Source organism: Callorhinus ursinus, unplaced genomic scaffold, assembly GCF_003265705.2.
Source record: "Callorhinus ursinus isolate GAN/ISIS: 27379988/994484 unplaced genomic scaffold, GSC_fseal_2.0 scaffold87, whole genome shotgun sequence".
Taxonomy (NCBI): domain Eukaryota; kingdom Metazoa; phylum Chordata; class Mammalia; order Carnivora; family Otariidae; genus Callorhinus; species Callorhinus ursinus.
The window spans coordinates 1849665-1876611 of NW_027397149.1; the positions used below are offsets into that span (position 1 = coordinate 1849665).

Here is a 26947-nt window from a genome sequence, read left to right on the forward strand (position 1 = left end):
GGACACTCCTGCGATGAATATTGCACACCTATTTAAAAGTGATACTGAAGGGCGCCTGGGTGGCTCAGTTGGTTAAGCGACTGCCTTCGGCTCAGGTCATGATCCCGGAGTCCTGGGATCGAGTCCCGCATCAGGCTCCCGGCTCAGTGGGGAGCCTGCTTCTCCCTCTGACCTTCTCCCCTCTCATGCTGTTTCTCTCTCTCTCTCTCTCTCTCTCAAATAAATAAATAAAATCTTTAAAAAAAATAAAAGTGATACTGAAGTCCTTGCAGGTTTTTGGCCATGATATATTTTCTCTGTCAACCCATACCCTCAACTCCGTGATTATTGAGTTCCCAACTCAAAATAGTTGGGAAGGCCTTGTGTCGGGCCAGAAAAGGGATCTAATGAAGGAGTCTGGAGACCCCTGGCCATCCTTCATATGAGTTCCTGCCAGGGACATTGCCCATAGTTACTGTCACCCACCAGCTGACCGTGAGCACAGGTTCACCCACCCGAATAAGGCCATTCATACTTTGTTGACTTCTGCAAGCCCTGCCATTCCACAAGATGGGGGTTTTTGGAGCAGCTCTCAGCTTGGGCAGAATTCAAATGAGCTCTTGCAATCAACATGCAATCAATTGTTGTACACCCTGGGCATCTGGGCCCCATGCACTGCTGGTGTTCGGGTCACCTCAGAGCCGAGGTGGGGCTGGGGGTGCTTACAGTTGGGCAATCCCACTTTGCACAAGAGAGCTCAAAAGGGTTTGTGGGAATTTGGTCCACTGATCTTGGTTCAGATGTTAATCATAGTGGCCGGCATTTATTGACCACCTACTATGCTCCTAATGCTTTTTTTAAAGGCACGATCTCATTACAACAGCCTGATAGGCCTCCCCCCTTTTTATTCTTTTTCTTTTCTTTCTTTTTTTTTTTTTTTATAGGTATTGAGGCTCCCAGAGGTTAAGTGACATGTTCAAAGCCCCCAGTGGGTCAAGTCCCAGAACGTCCTGACCCCGAAGTCAGTATTCTTGTTTGTTTGTTTTCCCCCCTGAAGTCAGTATGCTTAACCATTCTGCCCCCACCCCAACCTTGAAGTTTCTGGGTAGACAGCCTCTGTAGGGCATCCCTACCTAGCAGCTACAACTTTGTGTCCAGACCTCCCTGGGTCATGCTGCCCTGGATCTCAAGTGGGGATGGCCTGCAGGAGGAAGCCTCATTTGTCATACACAGCACCTGGCATCCAGTGTGGGGCACTTCTTTGCCACCTCTGCTGCTGTCCCATGCCATAATAGAGCCCGGCTGACTGGAGCTTCCACCTGCCAGAGAAGTCCTTCCTTTTGGTTTACACTAAGTCCCCCTGGGTGACCCCCAGGGAAAGCACAAGCCCCAAAGACTCTACAACCCTGAGTGCCTGGAGGGACACCCCTTCTGATGGGTCCGGCGAGTCCAGGTCCCGCAGAAGGCATCCCTTTCAGCTGAGCCTGAAGCTCCCTGGCTATGGGAAGCCCAGGAAACTTTGCAGTCCTGACCCTTTAGGGCTCCTTCCTAGGGCTCCCTCCTGCCGGTCCTTGTCCCTCTTGGGGAGCCCAGCACGCTCTACTGAGTAGGATGCCCCCTCCTGGCCGGGTTTGTGGCCCCCTCTCTCCCCTCCCACGCCGTCCCCCGCGGGGAGCTCCTTTCTCCGAGAGCGCCTTGCCTGGCATTCTCCTTGCTTCTCAGCCCCTCCAATCGGGTGCGGGGCTCCTCGGGGGCGCCCCTTCTTTCCGGGTCCCCCGCCCGCGCCCGGCGTGGGGCGCCCCCTCTCCCTGCTTAGGGCGGGCGCCGCAACAGTGTCGCCGGCCGCCTGCAGGTGTCTCCCCACGGAGGGGCGCGCGTCCCTGCGCCGCGGCCGCTGCCAGGCGCCGGCGGCTCCTCGTCGAGGTGCACTCGCGCTCCGGGCTCCGGGCGCGCGGGAGCCGCTCCGCCGCCGCCGCCCGCCCCCCGCGCCCCCCGCGCTCCCCGCGCCGCGCCCTCACCCCGGGGAGGGGCGGGGAGAACCATGGGCCCGCGCCGCGTCCGCCGCCGCCGATCGCAGGCGCCCGAGCCCCGGGGCGCGGCGGGCAGTGGCCGCTGACGCGGGGCGCCGGCTGCCAACTTCGCGCGCGGAGCTCCCCGGCGGCGCGGTCCCGGCGGCGCGGGCGGCATGAAGACGAGCCGCCGCGGCCGAGCGCTCCTGGCCGTGGCCCTGAACCTGCTGGCGCTGCTCTTCGCCACCACCGCCTTCCTCACCACGCACTGGTGCCAGGGCACGCAGCGGGTCCCCAAGCCCGGCTGCGGCCAGGGCGGGCGCGCCAACTGCCCCAACTCGGGCGCCAACGCCACGGCCAACGGCACCGCCGCCCCCGCCGCCGCCGCCGCCGCCGCCGCCGCCGCCGCCGCGGGGAACGGCCCCCCTGGCGGCGCGCTCTACAGCTGGGAGACGGGCGACGACCGCTTCCTCTTCAGGAATTTCCACACCGGCATCTGGTACTCGTGCGAGGAGGAGCTCGGCGGGCTCGGTGAGTGAGCGGCGGCGCCGGCGGCGGCTCGGCACCCGGCTACCCCCACACCCCTCCCCGCCCCGGGCGGCGCGGCCCCCGCGGCCCGAGCCCCCGCCCAGCGCTCCCTCCCGGCGGCCGGCCGAGGAGCCCCGCGCTCCGCAGGGCTCGGCCGCACGCCCTGGCACGGGGTGCGCGCGGGAGCGGGCCCGGGGAGAGTGGGGGGCGGCCGGGACGCGCAGCCGTGCCGGGGCTCCGGGCAGAGCTGCTGCCCTTTCCGAGCGCCGGGCGCCTTTGGGGACGTCGCCGCGCCCCGGGGAGGCGCGTCTCCCGGGCACCCAGCCCAGCGGCCGGTCGGCGGGGCGCGCGCTCCTCTCCGCGCCAGAACTCGTCTCTGGGCTCGCCCCCTCCCCCGCCTTCGTTCGCGGGGCACCGGCTCCCCCTTCCCCGCCCGTCCCGCCTAGGGGAGGACGCACCGACTGCTGCTCCGAGGCGCCCCCCCCCACCCCGCTCCGCTCCGCACCGCAGATCCCCGGAGCCGGGGGCGGGGGTGGGGGGTGTCGTTCTCCCAGACGGAGCTCGGGCAGCAGGAGAGTCGGGGGTGCGGGGAGGCCGGTGGGTTCCCGGCGGGGAGCCCTTCGTGTCCTGGCCCCCGCCCGGGAGAGGATGGAGCGGGAGGGGGGCGAGGCGGCGGGAAAGCGGGACCGCTGGGCTCGGCTCGGATCAAAATTGGTGGTGGTGGTGGTGGGGTGACTTTTCAGAAGGCCGATCAAACTGCACCCTTTGCCTCGCTCCTCTTCCCGTGCCCGCCCCGGGGCAGCCAGGGCGGAGTGAGTGCCCCCGAGGCGGGCAGTGAGGCCGTGGGGGAGGGGGCAGTGCAGGGCCACACCACCCACTACCTCCCAGATCGTATTGTGCTCTAGGTCGGGGCGTGGGGACCCTCTTGAGTGAATTGACCTCTCTCCCCAAGGTTAAAAGTCTGTGCATGCACAGCTCTTCTGCGCTCAGGGACGTGGTCCATGTGGGTACCCCGATGTCCATGGGGGTGGGTGACAACGGAGTTTGCTCTGAACAAGCTGTTGGCCTGATTGGTTGTCTAAAGGACAGAGAGACAAGAAGGTGTAAAATAAACCCAAGGAGGCTGCTCCCTCTGCCTGGAATTCCCTTCCCCACATCTTCCCTGGCCGGCTCCTCCTCACTCCACTGGCAGGTCCCCACCCGGCTTGCCAGGCAGGGTCTTCCGGAGAGAAGACCTCCCCAGCCCCTCTGGAGGCAGGGTCCCCTAACTTTGTCTCTTGTCACCACCTTTAGCTTCTTCATCATGCTTGGCACAACCTGAGATTTTCTGGATCCTGCCTCTGGTCACTCGCCTCCTGTCCCCTGTCTCCACAGGATGTCCCTGTGAGGGCAGGGCCTGGGTTGCCTGGTTGGCGGTCATCCCCAGCCTCTGGGTAGCATCTAGTGCATAGGAGGTCATGGGTACATTTTGGTGGGATTCATGTTGGATGAGGGCCTGGGATGATAAACCAGCGGTTTCCTGGGGTGCCGTGCCCTCTGCCTTGCCTCTGGAGGTGCTTGCTGAATTTTTCTGTGACCACCTGCGTGATGCTAGCCGTTTGTCAGACACCCTCTGTTTGAATAGGCTTCCACCTCTGACCAGTTTCGCTCCATCAGACTCCCTTCTGATGTGCACTCAGAACTCACATCTTTACTCTGGGATGTAAAAAAAGAAAAAAAGAACCTCAAAAGGCATCTTGGCTAAAATTTTCTGCTTTCCACTCAGTCTGACCCTGATCTTTTCCACGGAGGCCTCGTAATGTCTTATCCTGGGGAACATCTGCACCTTTTGGGGTAGAGGCCCCCACACATCACCTCCACTTGTCACCAAGTTTCTCCTTTGTGTAGAAGCACAGCCTCCTTGTCCTTCCTTTACGCACATACTTAACAACCCAAGGCTGCGTCTCTGGAGTGGTCCAGTCTCTGCCTCTGTGGGGTGTCCCGGCCACCGATGGCTGGCTGGGTCTCTTCACTGGGGTCTCTCCTGGCTTTTCCCTGAAGGTCACGGCCCCACCTCTTGTGGTGATTTCCCTGTGCAGCGCGCATCTGTGTCACTCATCCGGGGCTCGACACGGGATGTTTAAGCCTGAGCAGTTTTAAAAATCATTAATTGAAAAACATTTAAAGCAATGTTGGCTTACATTTATTGAGCCCTTAATGCGCACCAGGCACTGCTAAACTTCTTACCTGCCAGATCTTGCTGACTCCTTGCCAACACCTCCGTGGCAGGCCCTCCTAGGGTGCCTACTCTTCAGATGAGGAATTGGGGGTTCAGGGAGGTTTTTGTCCAGGCATTCCAGCTGGTGAGGGGGCCCTGATTATCTTCGGGGAGAGAAGGGCATCAGGGTGAAGTGAATGATGCTGTTGGGGGATCCGGGACGGGCACCGTTTTGGGGGGGTTCTCCACCAGAGACCCTCATCCCCAGTCCTCTGTTCGTAAAAACACGGGTGCTTAGTTTGTTGGGTAAATAAAACAAACCCACAGTTTTCCCTTTTCTCTTGATCGCTGTTGGCTAGAGATCGCCCCTCCCAGAAAATCACAATTTTCCTCCCCGAGAGCTTGGAAAATAGTTATCAGCCTGTCAGAGCCGGTGAGAAATTGGGGAGGTCTGCGCCAGCTTGGATGGTTTCCCTGGCTGATCCCACAATGCCCAAATCCTGCCTCACCACCACCTCCATGGTCCTGTGAGGATGTCAGGGAGTACCTGGCCTCAAACTTTTGTTGCTATGACAACCTTTCTTCTGTGTTCTGTGACCATTTTGTAATTTATTTTTTACTGAGGAGAAGGAAAAAGAATGCCCCAACACCCCCACCGCCCCATAAAAAAATCCTGCGCTCCTCTCTCCCCACCCCTGAAACATCAAGGACCATGTTCTTTCCCTCCCGCCCAAACTACAGGGACGGCTTGCTTTCCTTCCCAACGTTTTACGTTCACCCCAGCGAAAACACCAACCATGAAATCCTGACCTCTCCGTGAGAAGCAGCTGCTAAGTGTTCCTTCCTCTCCACCGCTTGTTCGGTAATTTCTCTCTGTGCCCAAAAGAGCCTCTCCCCGCTCTGGGCAGCCACAGGAAAATCTAATAAGCCCTTTTACCCACATGAAAAAGTCTACAGCGTTTACAAAGAAAACTGCAGCCTGTCCTAAACAGACACGATCTCACCAGACCGGGCACAAAGAAAGCTTTTCTCCTTCCTCCAAGAAGGAGCATTAACCTCCTTCAACAAACAGAAAGGGAGCTTGGCCTTGACACAGAATTAGCCCGAGCCCTTCACGCAAATTGGATTTCTCTTCTGTATTAGATGCTCAGAAGGGCTGTGTGGTTGCCCGTTGTTGGCATCCTGGGGGCGGGGGCAGCGTAGGAAAGATCTGGAGAAGGAACAGGGAAGGTCTGGGGGTGGGGAGATGGGCTGGCGGGACGTGTGGTTGTACCAAGTGGGAGCACAGGTGAGGTTGGGCTTCATCTCGCATGTGTTTGAACCTGAGTAAGTAGGTGACTCGGGAAGTCTTGGAGGGGTGGCAGGGCAGGGTGGAGGAGGGCTTGCCGGGATGCCTGGAGGGAGGTGGGACTGAGGCAGCCGCAGGGAAGGGAGGGACGGGTCACAGGAAGCAGGAGCACTGTTTCTCCCGGGATGGGTGGAGCAACGCCATTTGTGAAGGACGGAAGCTTCTCGAGTCTCCTGTTGGCAGTGTGGTTCGGGCAAGAGCCTCAGTTTGCTCCCCTGTAGAACGGGGATCAGAGCAGGTGGCACTGGTTGGAGGTGGGAATATTCAGGGAAATAGTGTGGGGAAGGTGCCGCACACCTGCTGGGTGTGTGAGTGCCCCCTGCCACCTCCAGAGGGCCGCCACCCTCCTCTCTCCCGTACAGTTCTGCAGCGGTCACCCTGCTTCCTTCGCTGACCCCACTCAGTAGGCTCTCCACCCAGCCCCACAGCAATGGCCAGATCCTGTCCCTCCTTTGTTCAGCCCCCTCCGGTGGCCCTGCTGTCACTTAGAGTCAAAGCCCCATCCTCCCATGGCTCCTCCCCAGCTGTGCCACTTCTCTGGGCTCCCCTGCCCCCCCATCGTGGTCACTGATGGTCCCTTCCACACTGGCCCCCAAACGCCAGGCACACTCAGCCTCAGAGCCTTTGCACTGGCCCTTCCCTCTGCCTGGAATGCTTTTCCCCTAGATGGCCGCAAATCTATTTCTGGAAACTTCTTCAAGTCAGTGCTGAGCTCTCTCTGAGCACCCAGTTCAAAACTGATCTCCCCACACGTTTCCTGCTTGCTTTTTCTTCTAGCACTTGCCATGGACTTTACCTCGTCTGTTTTGTGTATTGCCCACCAGCTCCGTGAAGGTGGCAGAATCTGCGTTTATCTGCTTGATTCACTGTTGCTTCTTTAGTGCTGAGGACACTGGCACACAGTAGGTGGTCAGCGAACATTTGTGGGATGAATGTTGGTTGCTGTTAGGACGGTTGCACTTTCTCGGGCTCCAAGTGTCTTCTTCCCCTGCAGTGAGGCAGGGGGCCAACCGGGCACACCTCCCCTTTCACTGAGGTGTCCACTACACACACCCCGCCTTTACACACCCAGGTGCTTGTGGGGTGGGGCCATTCTCACGCAGGAGGAGAAAGCCCCTAGCTGAGCCCCCCTTTCTTGCTTCCCCTTCTTTTCTACAGAAAACCCCAGATCTTCTTCTGCCTGTTCCCTTCAGTTAGGCCACTACCTTTTTCACGAGTATGAGGACAGATATGATGTCCCCACCCAGGAGGCTTCTAGCGCTGAGAGCGTGTCAGTGTAATATCAGATGGGCTTTGTGTTAGGCTCGTCCGATGGGCGAGGACTCGGACTTTGAAAGGCGTGGCTCTAAGCCAAGATCAGTGTTGTTTTCTTGCATTTCCAGAACAGCTCACTGACAGCCTAGTGCCATGGTTACACCTATTTTCTGGGGCACAGAGAGATGAAGTGACTTGCCCAAGGTCACACAGCTACCCAGCGGCAGAGCTGGGATGGGCACCTAGGCAGAAGGTTCCAGAACTTGGCTCTTGCCTTCTGTGCGGCACCACCCCCACCAACGCAACTCATTCAGGCTCCCTGGGCTCCTGCAACAGAAGAGCTGTGCACCGGAGTCGCGAGCCCCAGGTTCAAGCCCAGGCTCCGATGCCTGCTTGCCGAGTGGCTCTGGCTAAGTCCCATTCCCACCCTTTCTGGCCTTTTCTTTCCTCATGTGTAGAAGGAAGGTTTTGTGTGTTTTTTTGTCTGGATGGCGGAGGCAACAGAGCGCCCCATGATGACAGGCTTCAGGGACAGACAGCCGGGGCCCCAGCCCCCATGCCACCGCTCGCCTGCTGTGTGGCCTTGGCTGGGGGCTCGCCCTCGCTGGGACGCAGGGACGGTCAGAGCCGTCTCACCAGCCTTGCTGGAGGTAAAACCAATGGTGTGGGTGCTCTGTCAGCGCACCGAAAACACCCAGGAAGGGCTGTGACTGACCCCATGGCCCGGGGTCTGCTCGGAACCGTCCCATCTGTTTCCTTTGGCCCCGCAGTGTTTACGGTCTTGGAATGAGTCGCCAACATTTGAAAATGGAGACACTTGGCGGAAACATCTGGATTTGTGGCTTTCCTCAAAAGCCTGGCAGGTCTGTGAACAACCGGGCCCGGGATCCCATGGGAGTGGCAGTGGGCCCTCCCGGGAAGCCACAGGCCACCCCCTCACTGTGGACACAACCTGCCCCCTTCCAGGGGCTCCGGCCTTGGAAGAGTCCTCCTCGGTGCCTCTGGACCTCTTGTCTCCATCTCGTCCTGCCGGCTCTTCATTCAGAATCTAGCCCCTGCCGACCAGGCCCTACAGTGCTGCCCTGGCCTGTGCCCTGGCACCCCGCCCCCGGACTAGGGCAGTAGGCCCTCCCTGGGCTCCCTGCTTCTGCCCTCAGCCCCCATGGTCTGCTTTCTACCCAGTGGTGAAACCCAAGTCAGATCACCTCCGTCCACTGTGCAGTCCGTCTCACGCAGGTTCAGGGCCAACGCCTTCCAGGGCCTGTACCTGCATCACCTCTCTTCCTGCACCCCCTTCACTCCGCCCCAGCCCCAAGAGCCTCCTTGCTGGTCCTTGAACAGGCCAACGCCTTCCTGCCCCAGGGCCTTTGTACTTGCTGTTCCTGCCATCTGGGAACTCTTCTCCCACGTGTCTGCAAGGCCGGGTCTGGGCTCAAAGGTCCTCTTTCCCAGGGGCCTTCTGATCACGCCCTCTCAATCAGCAACCTCACCCCCCGCCCTAGCACTTCCCTCCCACCTTCTCCCCCCCTGTGGCTGTGACTGTGGTGTTACCCACTACATATCATACTCGTTTATCTTATGACCTCTCTCCCCTGCTCCCCAGCCAGCTCCGTGGGGGCAGGACGTGGTCTGTGTCACAGAGTGCCACGTTCCAGCACCTAGACGGGCTGGCACTTAGTGAGGGTGCAGTGACTGTGTGCTGAATGCATTTGGGATTCTAGAACTTCTCTGGACTTCTGGGTACAGCCAGAGGCCCCGGCTCTGTGCTCCGTGCCCGTCATCCCCACAGACTTGTCAGTCAGTCTGCTTCGCTCTCCTCTCTTCTGTTCTGCTCCTGAGACGCAGTGCTCCGTGGGACCCTGTGGGGAGCTGGAGGGGTTCGGTGTGCTCATTGCCCCTTTCTAATCTGGAGGACCAGGCTTTTGGGGATGCTATGACCTCGGGCCTCTCTGTGTTGCCCCCAGGACCGTGGTGTTGAAGCTCTTTTGGTCCCAAGTGACAGAAGCAGACTCAAGCCCCGATATGGAAAAGGCGTGCCTCATGGGGGGCTACTGCCCCCCACAGTGTCCAGGTGGAGACGCAATCACCAGGCCTTGCAGGTCAGGGCCAAGGCCACCCAGGCTCCTGGAGGCCCGAGGTGATGGGCCCTCCCGCCAACTAAAATCCTACAGGGGCCAGCCCGGAACAACAGGAGAGGGCCATAGAGGGGGTGGTGGGGGCTGTGGGGAACCGGGGGCATCCGCCTCCACTAGAAGGGCAGCGGCTGAGCCCCAGATGACCATTCTCATTGCAGGGTGGAGGCCCATATGGGACCCCGTTGTCCATTTTGTCAAAACTCCAGGTATTTCTAGGAAATCTCCGGGAAATTTCTAGGAGATCTCTAGGAAATTGTTAAAATTTGGGAAATGATTCAATTAAAAAATAAGAAGACTGCCCTGCTGCAGGCCAAAAGCAAACACTTCCGAGGGGGCGAGCAAACCCTCTTGCCAGTTTGCAATTTCTATAGCCGAGCTTTGCTGGTAACAAGATTTGATTCTATGTCCGTTGGTTCATAGTCTTGAGACAGAATCTGATGGGACGATGTGGTGCAGGGGGCCGCAGTTGGTCCCGTCTGCTGTGTTCTGGGAGGGGGGTAGGATTACACAACCAGTCCTGTGGGAGAGAGGGCCAGAACCGGGAGCCAGGGCAATGGAGGGTGCTGGGGCAGACATTCCAGAAAGGAGTCCATCCTGTTGGCCAGGACTGTAGGAGTCACTGCAAGCAAGAGAAACTCATTTGAAATGGCTTTGAGCAAAATAAATAAATAAATAAATAAATAAATAAATAAATAAATAAGGAGCTATGGTCTTTCTTTTTATAGATTCTGATTTTTTCTAAAGATTTTATTTATTTGTTTGAGAGAGAGAGTGATAGCACAAGTGGGGGGAGAAGCAGAGGGAGAGGGACAAGCAGACTCTGTGCTGAGCTTGGAGCCCGATGCGGGGCTTGATCTCACGACCCTGAGATCATGACCTGAGCCAAAACCAAGAGTCAGACGCTTAACTGACTGAGCCACCCAGGTGTCCCCCCAGCACTTTAAAGTAATCTCTATCCCCAACCTAGGGCTCAAACTTGCAACCCTGGGATCAAGAGTTGCACGCTCTGCGGACTGAGCCACTCCTGTGGTGCCTCTTCATAGAAAGTCTCATGAGAAGAGTCTGGGTGTGTGGCGTGGCTGGATCAAGCAGGGTTGTTGGGAATCTGTCTTTCCAGCACTTGGCTCTGCCTTCCTCTGGATTAGCTTCATTCTCAAGTGTACCCTCCCCTGTGGCTGTCCCTGACAGCTTTGAGCTTCCCTCCTGTCCTTCCAAGAACTTCAGTGGAAAAGCAAGGTCTTCCTTCCCAAGGTCGAAACAAAAGTCCCAGAACTGGTTCTCGGAGGATGAACTGGATTGCGTCCCCAGCCCTGAACCGATCAGTGTGGCCCAAGTGGGTGGCCAGGCCTTGGTCACTTGTGCCCTTGGTCACATGGTCACACCCCAGGGGGCAGGAGATGAAGACGTCTCTGCCCGAGCCACATGGTCTGAGAGTGAGAGGAGTGTAGCAGTTAGCTCTTGCCACGTAACGCTGCTTAACAACAAAACCTCTGTGGCATACAACAATAAATGCCTCCGTGGCAGGCATTTACTCAGCTTGAATCTGTGCTTCAGCGACTTAGGCTGGGCTGGGCTCACTCACGTGCGGTGGTCACTGGCTGGGGGCTGGGATGATGGAGGCAACCCAGGCCTCTTATCCTCCAACAGGCTAACCTGGGCCGTTCTCATGGTTGTGTCAGAGACGTGAACGCGGGAGCAAGCCACACTGCGTGGTGCTCTTCCAGCCCTTGTGGACACCGCGTGTACTTACATCCCATTGGCCAAAGCAAGTCACATGGCCGAGCCCAGAGTCGGTGTGTGGGGGTGCTGCAGTTATGGTGGCCAAGGGCATGGATACATGGAAGTGGGAAGAATTGGGGTTATTAAAGCAATCGCTCTATCACAGGCATCCTTCAGACTCCGGGGCTGGTCCTAGTAAAAGGGGCAGTAGATGCTGGTCATGTAGGAACAGAGATGCCCCTCCTGACACAGCAGGGGTTCATGTGGGAACCGAAGGACTTTGTGGCCATGCCCTCCATCCCTGGCCTCCTTCTTTTAGCCAAGACACTGCAGCTGTGCTTGAGGCCAGGGGTTCTTAACTGTTGGGGGCTCTGGGGCTCTATGATGCTGGCATAAAACCAGGTGCCTGCATCACAGAGAAAGGCATCCCCCCAAACACACCACTTGGCCTACAGTTTCCTGAGGTCCATCCCCAGAGACCACATCAGGCTATCTCTGATCCACCTGGTGTTTCCCGAACTTGGCCTATGCCCCCGATTCATCTAGAGAACTTGTTAAAATGCAGATCCCCAGGGTCTTGCCCTTGGACTTTTTGCTTGGTGTGTCTGGGGCAAGGCCCTGGAATCTGTATTTCTAACTAGCTCCCCAGGGTTTTGGGGAACACGGCGGGCATGGGCACCAGCGTTCAGAGCCAGCCCTGTCATTTTGCTTCTGGGAATGAGGCAGTGGGCAGGCCTGGCTCCCTCCCTCCAAGCCCCTGCCTGCTGGCTCCCCCTGCCTCCTGCTCTCTTGTTTCCCAGGACCACCTTCCGCTCCGCTTCTGCTCTGAGCTACTGGCCTCCCTGCAGTTCTGGATGCTCCAAGCTGATTTCCCACTGCGGGGGGTTTGCTCTTGCCCGTCCCTCGCCCAGAATTCCCTTCCCCTGTATCTGTAGGTCTCTGCCTCTTCAACCCCCAGCCCTAGCTTCCGCCTCCTCCCAAGGCAGCTCCCTGCAATGAGCTTTTTATTTATTTCCGTGCCTCTTTATGATTTGTATCTCTCATCCCAAAGTGAGCACCTCGGAGCAGACCAGAGACCACGTTCAGCTTCTCACTGTGGTGTCCCAGGAGCGGGACAAAACAGTCCTTAGGAAGTGGCGAAATCCCCTGGGATCGGAGACCTGACACCCAGTGTCTCCCCATCCTGGGAATGTGCATGTTCCCTTGGAAATGCTCAAACCCCACGGAATCATTGAGGAAGGCTGCGGGGGTGGGGGGCAGGCTGGCTGTGTGTGTGTCAGGGGGAGGGGTGGGGGACAACGTGATGGGGCCGGGTCAGACAGCCCTCCTGGCCTGCGGGGAGCCCCCGTGGCTCCCCAGGCCTGTCCCATGGACCTCACAGATCCTAAGGAACGTGTGGTTTAGGTGGGGACACTGGTGGAGACCATGGTTTAGAACAGAGCAAGCAGGAGGTTTTCATCTTCCGAGTTTTCAGAGGAAACGTGGTCCTCGGTTTCTGTATCTGAAAAGTGGGGGTAATGGTGGTACCAGGTTTTTTGGATGGGCTCCTTCCAGGGATTCCTGGTTGATATCTCCTCCACATGAAAGGCCAGAATCCCTGCCCCCCAAACAGTCCCTCAGCTCCAAAAACAAACATGAGGGACCTGAACTTTAATCGGCTGGTGATGGTGGTAAGATGTGGAAGGTGGCCTGGCTGCACGCTGCCTAGGCCATTGGGGTAACTGGGTTGCAGGGTGCGCGGCCTGCCCACTTCCCCGCTGGGGGCACGGCCAGTGGCTGTGGGGGCCTTGTCCTGTGTCCCAGCCTTCCAGGGACTGGGTCCAAGGTGATGGCTGGACCAGGGTGGGGAGAGGACAGAGCGGGGTGGGGAGAAGCAGAGCAAGACGAAGGGACAGAGAGGGAGAGAGACAGACACAGGGGCACACACAGACACACACACAGACACACGCACACGCATGCATGCACGCGGAGGGAGCGGGCCTGAGGAGCTGGAGGGGAGCCGCAGAGGGGAGCCTGACATAGCCCGGGAGGCAGGAGGGGGCTCCTCTGGCCCTTTCTCTGCCCTTTTCCAGGAGTCTGCGGCTCTGCCCAGGGCAGCTCTTCCAGGCCTTCCTCCCTCGGCCCTGGGCATGGTGGGGGTGGGGGGGAGGAAGGGCCAGCCCCTCGCCCAGTCTCCCTCCTCCCTCCACCCATACCCTGTTGGGGGGGCCTCTCCAAACTGTCCCAGGTTATTTTTGTCAGTCATTCGCAAGCTAGGAAACTCAGTCTGTGGGAGGCAGCTTCTCAGCAAGCCAACTGGATCTGCGCCATGTCGCCTCTGGGACACACTTGTGGATCCTCCACAACCCTCTGTCTGTGTCCGTTTGTCCTCCCTTCTCTCCGGGCCTCTGTCCACCCTGTGTTCTCTGTCAGAGGGTCCAGCTCTGGAGAAGGGGAGGGAGAGGCTCAGTTCCCTGCTTCTGTCTGTCCCCCCGGTTCATGCCGCACCCCCCCCACTTTGCCATGTGAGAGCTCTTCTGGGTGGTCCTGGAAGAAGCACAGAGGGAGGGAGACCTTCCCCGGAGCACAGTTGGGTGGGGTGGACACAAGTCTCGAGTCACCACTCCATTGCTGCCTCCACTTGGGGGTTTGAAAGGAATGGACAAACCCCACACTAACCACTTGCTGTCGCGCCCTCACCAGCCGGGGACAGGCTGCGTCGTGCTGCCGTAACCAGCTGCAAACCTGGGAAGGTTCAAACAGCCATGGCGACTGTGTTTCATGTTGTCCTCCTCAGGGACCCGGATAAGAGAGGCTCCATCTCCAGGCCTCCATGGCTGCTGAGGCCAGGGCGTGGGATGAGTTTCTGCCTAGAAGTGGCACCTGCCATTGGCCAGAGCAAATCCCAAGGTCGCATCTAACACCCTCAGGGGCTGGAGGATGGCCGTCCTACCATGGGCCTAGAAGCGGGAAGCTGGGAAGGTTGGTGATGGCGGCAGGGATGGCTACCACACCTGCACCCTGCCCCTCTCAGCCCCATCTCAACAAACGACAAAAGACACATACACATACACACCACTCAATCCATCAGCACATCCTATTGGCTTCTTTGAAAAACATATCCGGAGTCCAAACATTTCTCACCCTCTCTCTGCTACCGTGGCTGAGCCAGGACCATCCCTTGCCTGGACGACCCCAGCAGCCCCCTCACTGTCCTTCCTGCCTCCCCTTGTGCCCCATAGTCTGCTAAGAGTTCCTGTACACGTTGGATAACGTCCCTCCAGTGGTCTCATCTCACTTGGGTAAAGCCAAAGTCCTCCCAGTAGCCACAGAACCGGACCTAAGTTGTCCCTGTTGTCCCACTACATTGTTCCTCACTTCCTCTGCTGGGCTTTTGTGCCCACCCCCAGGCATGCTTCTGCCTCAGGGCCTTTGCACTTACAGATCCCTCAGCCTGAGCACTCTTTCCCAGATTCCCACCTCCTCACTAATAAAATGTGTGGGGTCTTCTCTGGTCACTCTGTTTAAAACTGTGACCCCCACTCCCAGCACACCCTCTTCCAACACTCAGCTTAATTTTTTTTTCTATAACGCTTCTCCTCCTGACATTCATGGACCTCAAATGCCCCAGTGACAGGCAGCCCATTCTCAGAGAATCACGAGCTACCTTGACTCTGTTTTATGGACAAGGACACTCAGTCTCTGCAGGGAAAATGACTCCTTGCAGAGTTGGCGCTGGGACCCGGACTGGTTCCTCTTGGCCCTGGCTTCTAGCTGCTGGCCTTTTGTTATCCCTTAAAGATCCACGGACCTTGACCTTCAGTTTCATGACTTCTGCTCGATTTGTCAGAAGAACAGTTATTTAAAAATAGCCCTTCCCCGCTTCCCAAAAAGCTACTTTTCCTGGGATGGGTAGGAAACGAACAGTTGGAATTACTCTGATGGGAAGCCTTGAGATTCTTTTTTTTAAAGAATATTTTATTTATTTATTAGAGAGAGAGAGAGAGAGAATGAGCAGGGGGAGGGGCAGAGGGAGAGGGAGAAGCAGGCTCCCCACTGAGCAGGGACCCCAATGCGGGGCTCGATCCCATCATGACCTGAGCCCAAGGTAGATGCTTAACCGACTGAGCCACCCAGGCGCCCCAAGCCTTGAGATTCTTATTCATTCTTTCATTGAGTTTTGTGAGCAACTACTATATGCTAGGTTTTGTCTATAAGTGCAGGGATGTTAGCAGGTAACAAGACAGAGGAAGTTTTTAATCTCGTGGAGCTTATATTCTAGAGCAGGAAAACAGACAAGAGGTTGTATATACATTTGTGCATTTTACTGAGATTTATTGAGCCCTTGCTAAGGCCACTGTGGGTTTGGTGGTGAGCAAAAGAGACAAAGGCCTTGTCTTCACAGATCTGACATCCTAGGCAACGAGAACAGGTTTATTGGTGATCCTGGCCATGCAGCACCAAATTCAGGCCAGAGTGACCCTGGGACTCAGGGGTTGGGGAAACAATCGGACTCCATGCAGGAGTGAAGGCTGACTGGCTCATTCCACATGGGTTCTCGCTTGCACCAGCCCAACACATCTCTGTGACTTTTCATTTTCCCGCTAACTGTGGTGGAGCAGAATTTGGAGACCCATGGTCATCTTTCCATATATGAACCCTCACCTGTCAGCCAAGTTGTTCTTGACCTTCAAGTATTTTCTGGGACAGTTATTCCCATTTTCAAAGATTTATCCTCCTTTGTAATAAGAGATTATTTGGAAGGATTTTCTGGAGGCTGTCTTGTCTTCTTCAGTCTTCATTTACTTATTTATTAATTCACTCATTCATTCAGCCTGTTTACTGAGCATTTATCTGCTGGGCACCAGGAATATTGGAGAACTTGATGAACAAGGTCCCTGCTCGCAAGGAGCTCACATCCCAGTGGAGAGAGAGAGAGAGAGAATAGATAAGTTAATAAAATAATAATAGATAATTCAGTAATTTCATAGAGACATAAGTGCTACAAAACAGGGCCATGAGGTGGCACTCAAGGTTGGAGTTGCTTTTTTTTTTTTTTTTAAGATTTTATTTATTTATTTGACAGAGAGCACAAGGCAGAGTGGCAGGCAGAGGGAGAAGGAGAAGCAGACTCCCCGCTGAGCAGGGAGCCCGATGCGCGACTCGATCCCAGGGTCCCGGGATCATGACCTGAGCCGAAAGCAGATGCTTAACAGACTGAGCCACCCAGATGTGCCTGAGATTAGAGTTTTTGATAGGGTGTCATGGAAACTTCCTTGAAGGAGTGCCATTTGAAGTCAGACCCGAATGAGCCAAGGGAGGCAGCCTTCTGGGGGCGAGGAGCATTGTAGGCAGAAGCAGTCCATCCTTAGTGGTGGGTCACTTCGGTTTTCTACCCATGGAGTCAATTTTCTGTGAGTTGTGTTTTCTTGGGAAATAATTTATTCATCAAGAGTTTTGAACTGACTTGAGTAAAATTTAGCACAGCACTTTCTTAGGATTAAAAGGAAAAGTCTCTCTTTGATTGGTTTCCTTTTTGTACTCCTTGTCCTGTGGATTTTAGTTTTCTTTCTCTTGTTTTTCTTGTTGGAGTCTGCCGAGTGTGATAGGAGCCCTGGTGAACGTTGCTTTTCAGACCCTCCAGAAAATGCAGACTGGCTTGAAAGCCTTACGTAGGACCTGGGCTGAGATGTCACATCCTCACTCTGGAGACTCTGATAATTTGGTCCAGCTTCTCCTCTTTATTTTTCAACCCAGGTCTTGCCAGGCTGTTTGATGGTCCCTGCCCTCCCCCCATCCCGCCCCCCATGCCTGTTTTTAAGAATCAGTTCTCTCTCAATTCTGTTTGTTTAAATTTTTGAATACAACCTGTTTTCCTTTGGCTCAGTTTTTTGGGGTTTGTTTTATTAGCATTTTCAAGTATTTGAGTTGAAAAGTTTGTTTCTGTAGTTAAAAAAAAAGAAAAAAAGAAAAAAGAATGCATTTAATGCTATGAGTTTGCCTCTGAGCCTCACTTTGGCCCTGTCTTGTGAGTTTCAAAATACATTGCTTTCTTTGAAATGATTTTCTGAAATCACAATTTTGTCTCTAACAGTTCTTTTTTTTTAAAGATTTTATTTATTTATTAGAGAGAGAGAGTGGGAGAGAGAGAGAAAGCATGAGCAGGGGGAGGGCAGAGGGAGAAGCAGACTCCCTGCTGAGCAGGGAGCCTGATGCGGGACTCGAACCCAGGACCCCGAGATCATGACCTGAGTCAAAGGCAACGCTTAACTGACTGAGCCACCCAGGCACCCTTGTCTCTAATGGTTCTGAAACTTCAATTTTGTTTCTCATTAATGCAAGAATAATTTAGTAGAGCACTAAAAATTTCCCAGTGCTTTGTCTTATTTGCTGAAATGTTTGGCATCGATTTCTGGTTTTACTGAATGATAAAGTGGCCAGTGAACTTTCTGCTTCATAATCCTTAAGAATTTTTTGGGCAGTGTCTTGGTAAATGTCCCTGAAAAAGCAGGGACAGTCCCTGTGTGTCGGGTAAAGCAGCTCTATAGCTAGTATTAATCAAGGACTTTCTTGTTTATTTCTCTGCTGTCTTGATGTGGCAAAAGCTGAAGTAGGTCAAAGTCTTTCCCTTCTATAGAATTCTTTCCATTTTTACTTGTGTCTCTGCTAGTTTTTGTTTTTATAAAGTTTGATTCGATGTTATTCATCACAGAACGATTCATGACAGTTATATTTTCATTGTGAAATTGTGGATTTTATCTTTTGTCAAGATAAGATGACTGTTTTCCCCTAGTGAATGCTTTTTGCTTTGGATTCTATTTTTTCATATTTTAATATTGCTAACCCAGCTTTGTTTTATTTGCATCCCTTTGATGTGTCTCTCTCTAGCCTTTTCATTTTAACTTTCCATGTCTTTCTGGTATGTGCATATCTGGCGAGAGCAGTATAGTTAGATTCAGTCTTCTGGTACACCCGGAGCATCTTAACCAAAAACATTTATAAATACATCCGATCTCATTTCTACTTCAAGGGTAGGCCATGTGGTGCCTCCACCAAGGCAAGAGGAGGCTCGAGGACCCAGTTTCAATTCCAGCCCAGAGGAGCAGAGACACAAAAGAAAGAAAGATCCTCTCCACCTCTTGAGTTGGGTCTCATTATGTCCCTAAGTCATGTCTTCCTTTGGGCAGAGGTTTAAGTGTCTCGGGGTCAGTGTCCCTAACACTCTGCGTTGCTGGTTCAGGTTTCTGCAGGGTTGGGTCTGCCCTTCATTGCTTCCGATGGGTGACTCTACCTTTGTATCTGTGGGACCTTATGATCCTTCCTGTCTGTATGTGGCTCCCATTTCAACTGGACTGCTTTGCTGGCAGCTCTCCTCAAATGAAATCTGTTGTCTTAGCTCCAATCTGCCAAGCCTTGGTTATAGAGTTTAGAGTTTATGCTTTCTTAGGGACATAAACAAATGCTTTTATGAATTATCTGTGCTTCCTTTAATGCGTACCTTTCAAACAGGTGCTTCTCTTCTTTATCTTGAGTATATCATTCCTCTTTTTAGGTTTGTAGGATTGTCCCCCCAGTGCCCTATGTGTGATTATTTTCCATGTGCTTCCTCATTTTGGGTATGGAATGGTCTCTCCAGGCCTAGTATTTGCTCACACATAGAGCGGGTTCTCTTTGATCTTTCTCACCCACCTGGCTGCTCTTAATTCCTGCTCACCTGTCTTAAGATCTTAACTGGTCCTGAAGACTGGCATTTATATCGCTAAGCTGATTTCTGTTTTGGGGGATTTTAAAAATATTTTGTTACTCTGCTAGCTAGAAGTTGGACCTCCCTTGCTCACCTCCTGATGAGCCTTGAATATCGCAAAGAGGAATTACTTTCCTTAACAGAAATGGTTGATATAAAACTACACTTCCCCAGGTGCACCCTGCCTACAATTTTTCCCGTCTTTGCCCAGTTTTCTTTATGATTCAAGATGCGACGCGCTGTTGCCTGTCCACTCAGGCTCTCGGCCCCGTGCCCTCACTGCAGATCGCAGATGCTGGCTGGCTGGCCGGAAGCTGGGGTGAGCGGTCCTGGTCTCCATAGAAAGTGCTCAGTGCTCCAGAGGATGGGCGCTGCCTCTACCACAGCCAGCGATGTTGTGGACTTAGGGCGGCGGAGTCCTTTAGGCTTCTTCTTCCTTGGCTGCAAAGATAAGTGGATTCATGGAAATTCCTTTTTGCTCCAGCAGAGATCATTGCCGATAGACCCCAAACTGTAGCTCCCCTTGTAGCATTTCACTGCTTTATGTGTCTCCTTGACATTTTGGTTGAAAGATGGGCAAATCACACATCTCTGGCTCGCCGCCAGTCTTTTTTTTTTTTTTTTAAGATTTTATTTATTTATTTGAGAGACAGAGAGAATGAGAGAGAAAGCACATGAGATGGGGGGAGGGTCAGAGGGAGAAGCAGACTCCCTGCTGAGCAGGGAGCCCGATGCGGGACTTGATCCAGGGACTCCAGTATCATGACCTGAGCCGAAGGCAGTCGCTTAACCAACTGAGCCACCCAGGTGCCCTGGCTCGCCGCCAGTCTTAAGCTAGAAGCCCCACGTCCTCTGATGGGCATAGGTTTTGAGAAGGAGGAGGGGAAAGTGTGGTAGACATCTCCACTGGATTTAGAATCTAGAAAATATAAGTTGGCATCGTGACCCATTTATTCGCTCATTCGCTCCTTCATTACATGACAACTCACTGAGCTCTGGACAGACGTTAATATTTTATCAGGTGCCTTATCCTGATAGAATAAAAAATGGCTAGCATTGGGTCTCTGTCCTGGCAAAGAATTCCTCCAGGGCCAGCTCTGTGTGATCCTGACTAAATGACTCAACCTAGTGGTGCCGCATTTTACCCGTCGATAAAATGGCCATAAAAGCCCAAAACATCTGAAGGGTCATTCTGAGCTTGAGAAGGTGCAACATACGGGGTGAGGTCTCTTCCACAGCACCCAGCACTGGGGTGCAGGAACACGTTTGATGCCTTCAGGTCAGGATGAAGCTCTTGGAATGCAGGGAGATGGTCTGGGATGGGGACACTGGTGAGAAAAGAGATGCCAGACTCTTAACTGGCTCCAGGAGGTGCCCGGCCTCGGGTGGGGGGGTGGCCCAGGAGCTTCTGGCGAGTCACTCACCTGCTGCGTGTCCAGAGTAGGAGCTCAGCGGAGGGAAGGGTCTCTGTTCTGGGGGCTGGGAGACTGTCTCTATCTCCTGGGTCCCACTCAACAGAAGGGGTTCTCCATTTTCTTTGCTGGAAAGGCACCTATCCTTGAAATTTCATTCATTCACTCCTTAGAAAGTTTTTTGAGTGCATACTATATGCCAAGTGTTTTTTTTTGTGTGTGTGTTTGTTTTTGTGTTTGGGGGCTAATTTTTTGGTAGTAAGACTTCAGTGACGAAAAAGACAAGCTCTCTCTACTCTTACCAACTTTTGATTCCTTTTTAAGGGGGAGTGGCAAGGCAACAAATAAACAAATTAATAAGGTGGTTTCAGAGAATGAGAAATACAATGAAAGCGAGGTCACAGGGGAGGGAGGTCTCTATGGGGAGCCGATGTTTTCTCTGGGAACCGACTGTCAAAAAGGAGCCTCACAGTGAAGATCTGGAGAAAGCGGGTCAGGCAGAGGGAACAGCAACTGTATAGACCCTGAAGTGGGAGCAGAGATGGAGAAGAGGTCGGTATGGCTGGGGGTCAAGTTAGGAGGTGATGGCAGTGATCCGCACAAGACAGTAGGGTGAGCGGGAAGGGGTGGGCGTGGGGGAGGGGAATGGACATCGGGGAGGGGGTGGGCTGGGGAGTTGTTTTGCAGGAAGAAGCAACAGGACTTGATGAGGAGGCCAGCCAAGGAGGGAGAAGAGTCAGGGGTGACCCCTGGGGTTTTGATCTGAGAGACTGGTGGGTGGTGCCATTTGCTGAGAGATGAAGGAAAACAGGGAGGAACAGGCTCAAGGGTGAAAATCAGGAATTTCGTTTTTGGGCATATTGAGGGCATATTGGGCAAATACTCATGTTGACATCTGGCCTGCTGAGGACCAAGGACAGAAGTCCAAACTAGTGTGTGTGTGTGTGTGTGTGTGTGTGTGTATGCATGGGTGTGTTCTGTGGAGGGTTTGTCAACACTGGCACTGTTGACATTTTAGATTGGATCTTTCTTTGTTGTGGGGGGCTGTCCTGTGCCTTGTAGGGCATTTAGAAGCCTCTGTGCCATTAGCACCCTCCTCAGTGGGTCAAAATGACCATCAAAATGTTTCTAAGCATTTTCATGTGTCCTCTGAGGGCCCAGATCGCTCCTGGCTGACAACCAGTGCAATCTTCCCAGGGACGCTGACTGTCATCATAGGAAGAAATGGAATACACACACCAGGAGTGACAGCACCGTCCCCTCCCTCACCCATGGCCCACATCCTTCATGGATCCTATTACTTTTTCCTGCAAATCTCAGGCGCCACCTCAGAATCCTTCTTAAAGCAGTTGACCAGTAGCCATCACCAGTGGCTGAGATTGGTAATGAGAGGAAACCCATTTAATCTCCCTGTTCTAGGGCTGAAAAAAAAGAAAGAAAGAAAGAAAGAAAGAACCCAGAATGCTGTGGCCCACACACTGATTTACAGTAAAACCCTCGACAGCGGTCTTTATCCATCTGTGCCTCAGTGTCCCTGCATGTCCGCTGAAAACAAAGCTAGCTGCTTTCTATGGATGTGACAGAGCCTTAAGTGGGAGGATCAATGAGTTAATCTTGGTAACTCAATTTGAGTTTTTGGAGGCGGGCGGAATATTACAGAAATGCACAGCAGGATCATTATCTCATGGGGTGCTGTGAAGGTGAACCTGTAAATAATTAGAAAACATTTAGCTGTTATAAAGTGCCAGGTTTAATAATGAGAATAATGAAAAAGAAAGGCTCTCAGAAGCGGGCAGGCAGGTTGGAAGGCCCAGCAATCGGCTCTCAGGCTATATTGCTGGGAGGATGGAGTGGTGGTGCTCAAGGCTACAGTAATCTGTGTGTGATGTTTTGTTCGGGTTCCTTGTAACCATGGAGACAGACTTCTCCCCCTTCTTTCCATGGAGCTGATTCCACACTCCTGCACTGTGTATACACGGTACACGCATGTCCTCCCTTCCCTCTACCACGACTCCTTCTGGCTTGGGCCGAAGTGAGGAGTCAGAGGAGGCTCTGGAGAGGGACAGTGTCTTGGAATCTGAACGCCAGGATTGTGGGTTCACACCCTGCCTCTGCCCCTTCTGGAGTGGGTGATCATGGATAAATCGCTCAGCCTCTGGGAGCCTCCGTCTCCTAATCTGTAAAATGAAGATAAAGTACTTTCCCCTCACAGGGTTATGGGGGGGGGAGGGTCAGACTCCATCTTGAAGGGAGAAGTGCTCTGTGAGCTCTGAAAGCCTAGAATGTGACCTCACTTGCTACATTGTTAATATAGGTCCCAGGAACCCGGAATTACAGCAATCAAATCCTTGATTAAAAACAAGCAAAACCGACAAAACCAAACCTGTGGTTCAGGATGTCCTCTGGTCACCCTCAGCCCATGCGTGGCCTCATTGTTTTTTATTTGTGAGTTTAATAAGAGCCCTTGAACTAGGACCATGACTCCCGCAGCCTGCAGCTTGAAGCTGCGCTGGGTGCCGTCTTGGGCAGCCTGCCTGGGCGCGCATCTCAGCTCCAGTCCCACTGGAGACGGAACCACAAGTTATTGACCTTCTCTGTACCTCAGCTCCTCGTCTGTAAGTGGGGTAATAGCAGTACCCACCACACGGTTGTTGTTATGAAGATTAAACGGATGGATACCTGTAAAGCTCTGTAGGACCAGGTCTGGCTACTGAGCATTTGTGAAGTCAATGAACTTCATCAAGCCTGAAAGCTTGATATCCAGTTTCAGTAGAGCTGGTCACAAAGCTGGGGGCAGGATGGGGAGAAGTGGATAAGTTGCAAGGGCAGGTGGCTGGGGGTCCAGGCCAGAGGCCGTGTGTTTGTGTGTGTGTGTGTGTGTGTGTGTGTGTGTGTGTGTGTGTGTGTGTGTCTAGAGGTGGTGGGTGGTGAGGACCTGTCCTTGGTGCTGATGTGGAAACATTTGATCCATGACCTGCAAGATGATGGGATGGGGGCACTTAGATCAAACATGTAGCTAACAGGCAGTCAGGGGAGGGCTCAGGGTGCAGTGCCATGGGGAGAGGTTGGAGGTGGCTGCATCCCACTAGGGGAAGTATTAGATGGAAAAATGTAACGTACAGCACTCAGATCCAAAGAGTGAACAAATAGGATGTATGTAGCTGGTGAGTCCAGCAGCATAAGACACGGCCAAGCTCTGGTTAACTGAATTTGATGTGAGGATAGGGTCTGGCGCATAATAAGGATGCATATGTGTTTTTATATTATAATTGTTATCAATGCAGCTGTTACTGTTGTTACTATTATTCTGGGCCAACAGCGAAAAATAGGTTCCAAAACCAGAAGGTGACCTTGGGTCATATCAATAGAAACATTATATACAGTATGAGGGAGGTGTGGTCCCTCTCTTCCTTGCCACCGTATAGGCACACCTGAAGCATTTGGGTTCAGTTCTGGGTGGCCCCAATTAAGAGGGACATTAATGAACCGCTCTGGATCTTCTGGAGAGGAACCAGGAGGGTGACATTCACAGGGAAATGGAGGCTGTGTCTTATTCACCCATTAATGGCTTGCAAGTCAAGAATTAAGGAACAGAGGAGCTCTGTCCTTGCAGAGTGCATACTCTTCTAGGGCGTAAAGAGCAGGCACATGGCTCTCATACACAGCGGGAGATGCAGTTAACAATATTGGGGGTTTCAGTTGTCAGGGCACAGCATTTTAAGCCAAGGGAAGAACGGAAGGCAGAGTGGTCTGGGGCATCTGGGAGCTGTTTTGAAATGTGTCAAGGGCTTCTGTGGGAGAAAAGGGTCTGCCTTATCCTATGAGACCCAGAGTCACCATCAGAGGGAGACAGTGCTGGGAGGACTGACAGAAGGAAGCTCCACTCAAGTCGCCTGGGCTGCTGGGCCACTGCCTTTAGCGGGGCCCCCATACGCCGACTGTGAGTGGAGGACTTGAGGCTTTACGTGTGGCGGTGCACTTGGGAGGGGATTCTAGAAGTTCCGGTGGCGAAGGGGGGCCGTGAGACAGGGTGGGGGGGATGTGGGCGGCGCAGTGTGTGCTCCTAAGCAGGTCACATGTGGACTCTGGGAGATGCCCCTGGGACGTGAGGAATCAGGTACCTGCCCGCCACCTGCCAGGGACCACGGCGTCACTAACTGGTCCCCACTCTGGGGAGGCGGCCAGGGCCAGGGGCATGTGGGTGGTGCCCGGGACCCGGCAGTGAGTTTCCTGAATGGGCTCAGTGCCCTGGGTGACTGCTGACGGGGAGCTGGGCAGAGTCCGCCCTGGGCGATGTGGAATCTTCGGGGCATTCAGTCCGTGTTGCCCACTTGAGAGATGCTGTAATCCCAGACCTTGTTATCCTGCAGGTGATTGGGGGAGTTTGGAGGTGGGTGGACATGGTAGAAGAATAACTTTTCAAGCTGTTTTTTTTTTCCCTTAAACCACCCACTCCAGCCTCACTCTCTGGCTAATTCTAAACACGGAGCCCACTCAGATACCAGCTGGTGGTCAGAAGTGCCCAGTTTGCTGACCCAGACGAATCCTGCACTGATTAATGGTGTTTTCCCGAGGGAGTGTGACCTGGCGGCAATGAGGGAGCCGAGCGACCCAGGAGAATGGCCCTCATCCCAGCTTTCTGCTGGGAGACTGTAGACAGGTCATTTTCCCTTGGGTGGAGGGAGCTCAGATCTCCCATCTGTAAGCTGAGGGCTGGATGAGGAAATCTCTAATTCTAGAGCTGACATTTTCGGTCTCCGGAAAAGCTTGAATAAGACATTAAAGCAATTTATTATTTGAGCTGCCATTAAACTACAAAGACCCTGTGTGGAAATTCAGGCTATTACCGTGGCGTGACAAAGTGCTTCCTAATATTTTATGAATTAATCGTGGCCCCATTAAAGCCCCTTGGGAGGGAATGCACGTGTGCTATAAAACCAGACGGGAATGGGTGAGGGGGTGAGTAGATGATAAATACTTTCTCTGAGGTGGGCCACTGACAAGCTAGTGACTGGGGCTCCCATGGGAGCAGGAGCCTCACCTGTTTTATTGGATTTAAAAGGCACCATAAAAGGACCCAACTAGCTCACTATGACTTACACAATATACATATTCTTTAAAACATACAGCTGTAATTAGTGTGTACGGCGGAGGGGGGAGAATTTACCTGTGTGCGAGGCGCACTCCCATTTTACAGCTGGGGAAACTACCAGAGATGCTCCGTGATTTGCCTCGTATGGGGGTTCTCACCTGGGGGCGATTCTGCACCCCAGGGGACACCTGGCGATGTCCCAAGACATTTGTTTGTCATGACGGGGGTTGGGAGGCTGCTCCTCGTGTCCGGTGGGTGAGGGCCAGGCTGCTGAGAGACCTGTCACTATGCACAGCACAACAGCAAAGACTGACCCAGTCCCAAATGTCAGCGGTGCCTGGGCTGAGAAACCCTGCCTGGTGTAACCCCGGCGAGATCTCCCAGAGCCCTATCTCCAGCCCCAGCCGCCTTTGCCGCTGCCCCGGTCCCGCGTGGGCACCGATGAGCCCTGGTCTCCAGTCTCCACGATGGGTCTGCGTTCAGAGCTGAGATGTTGCCGACGTGGTTCAGTCGTGGTCTCCTTAGAGCAGGTGCTGAGGGCTCGGACCGGCTCTCTTTGACAGTTTTCCTCTTCCCACTACATTGTTTCCCCTCCTTAATATACTCCTTTATAGTCTGCTTTTCCATTAATTATTGTCATAAACATTTCTCCACATTTCTGCAGTCCTAATAATGATCATGATTAAGGGGGTCCTACTTCTCCATCTGTTCACAAAGCACTCTTTCCTGAATCATTCCTGTGTTGCTGGGCATTTATTTTATCTTTTTGGTTCCTTTATAGTTTAATACCACAATGATTATTTTCTTGAATAGATCATTTTTGTTTGTGGGATTATTGCCTTGAAACAATTTCCCAAGTGTATCTCTCCCTCCCTCCCTCCTTCTCCTTCCCTCTCCTTCCCTCTCCCACTGTCTTCTCTCTCTCCCTTTCTTCTCCCTGTCCCTCTTTCTCTCTCCCTTCTTTCCTTCCTTATTTGATTTGATTTAATTTAAATTTTTGGAATAATAATATATGCACATGATTTGAAATTCAAAGGCATAAAGCAATGCACAGTAAAAAGTCTCCCTGTTCCCAGCCACCCACTCCCTCTCCAGGGGCAAGCACTGGTAGCATTTTTCAAGTATTCGTCTATAACCCTTCTTTATAAATGGTGTGACAGTCTGCCCACTGTTCTGCCTGTGGGTGTGTGTGGGATCAGGTCTCCTTTAGATGTGGGGGCATGGAGGCAAAGAGGGCCTCTCTGAGGAGGTGACATTTAAGTGGAAACCTAGAGGATGGTAAGAAGGAAGAAGAGTGAAACAGGAAGAAGAGGCAGCAAGTGCAAAGGCCCTGGGGTCAGGATTTTTGGCAGATTTGAACAACTCTGAGGAGGCCGATGGGCCTGTTGCAGGATAAGAGAGGTCGAGTTGCTTGGGAGGGACCTGGTCATGCAGAGCCTTGTTGGCTGTGGCATAACATTTGGACTTCATTCTCAATACACTGGGTTGCCTTTGATGGTTTTTATGCAGGGAGGTGGTAGGATATGATTAGCATTTAACGAAAGAGCATTC

General features: G+C 53.5%; 1 protein-coding gene across 4 annotated transcripts in view; it reads left to right on the plus strand.

Moving 5' to 3' along the window:
* The first annotated feature begins 2092 nt into the window (after positions 1 to 2092).
* GSG1L (GSG1 like) overlaps positions 2093 to 26947 on the plus strand; it is a 201910-nt gene continuing 177055 nt past the window's right edge. Inside the window, exon 1 of one of the 4 annotated variants that reach the window (XM_025854098.2) lies at positions 2093 to 2519. In XM_025854098.2, the coding sequence (XP_025709883.2) occupies positions 2165 to 2519 (355 nt within the window). In that variant the 5' untranslated portion in view covers positions 2093 to 2164. The remainder of the gene's footprint in view (positions 2520 to 26947) is intronic. The other 3 variants (XM_025854096.2, XM_073888102.1, XM_025854097.2) reach the window with 3 other exon arrangements.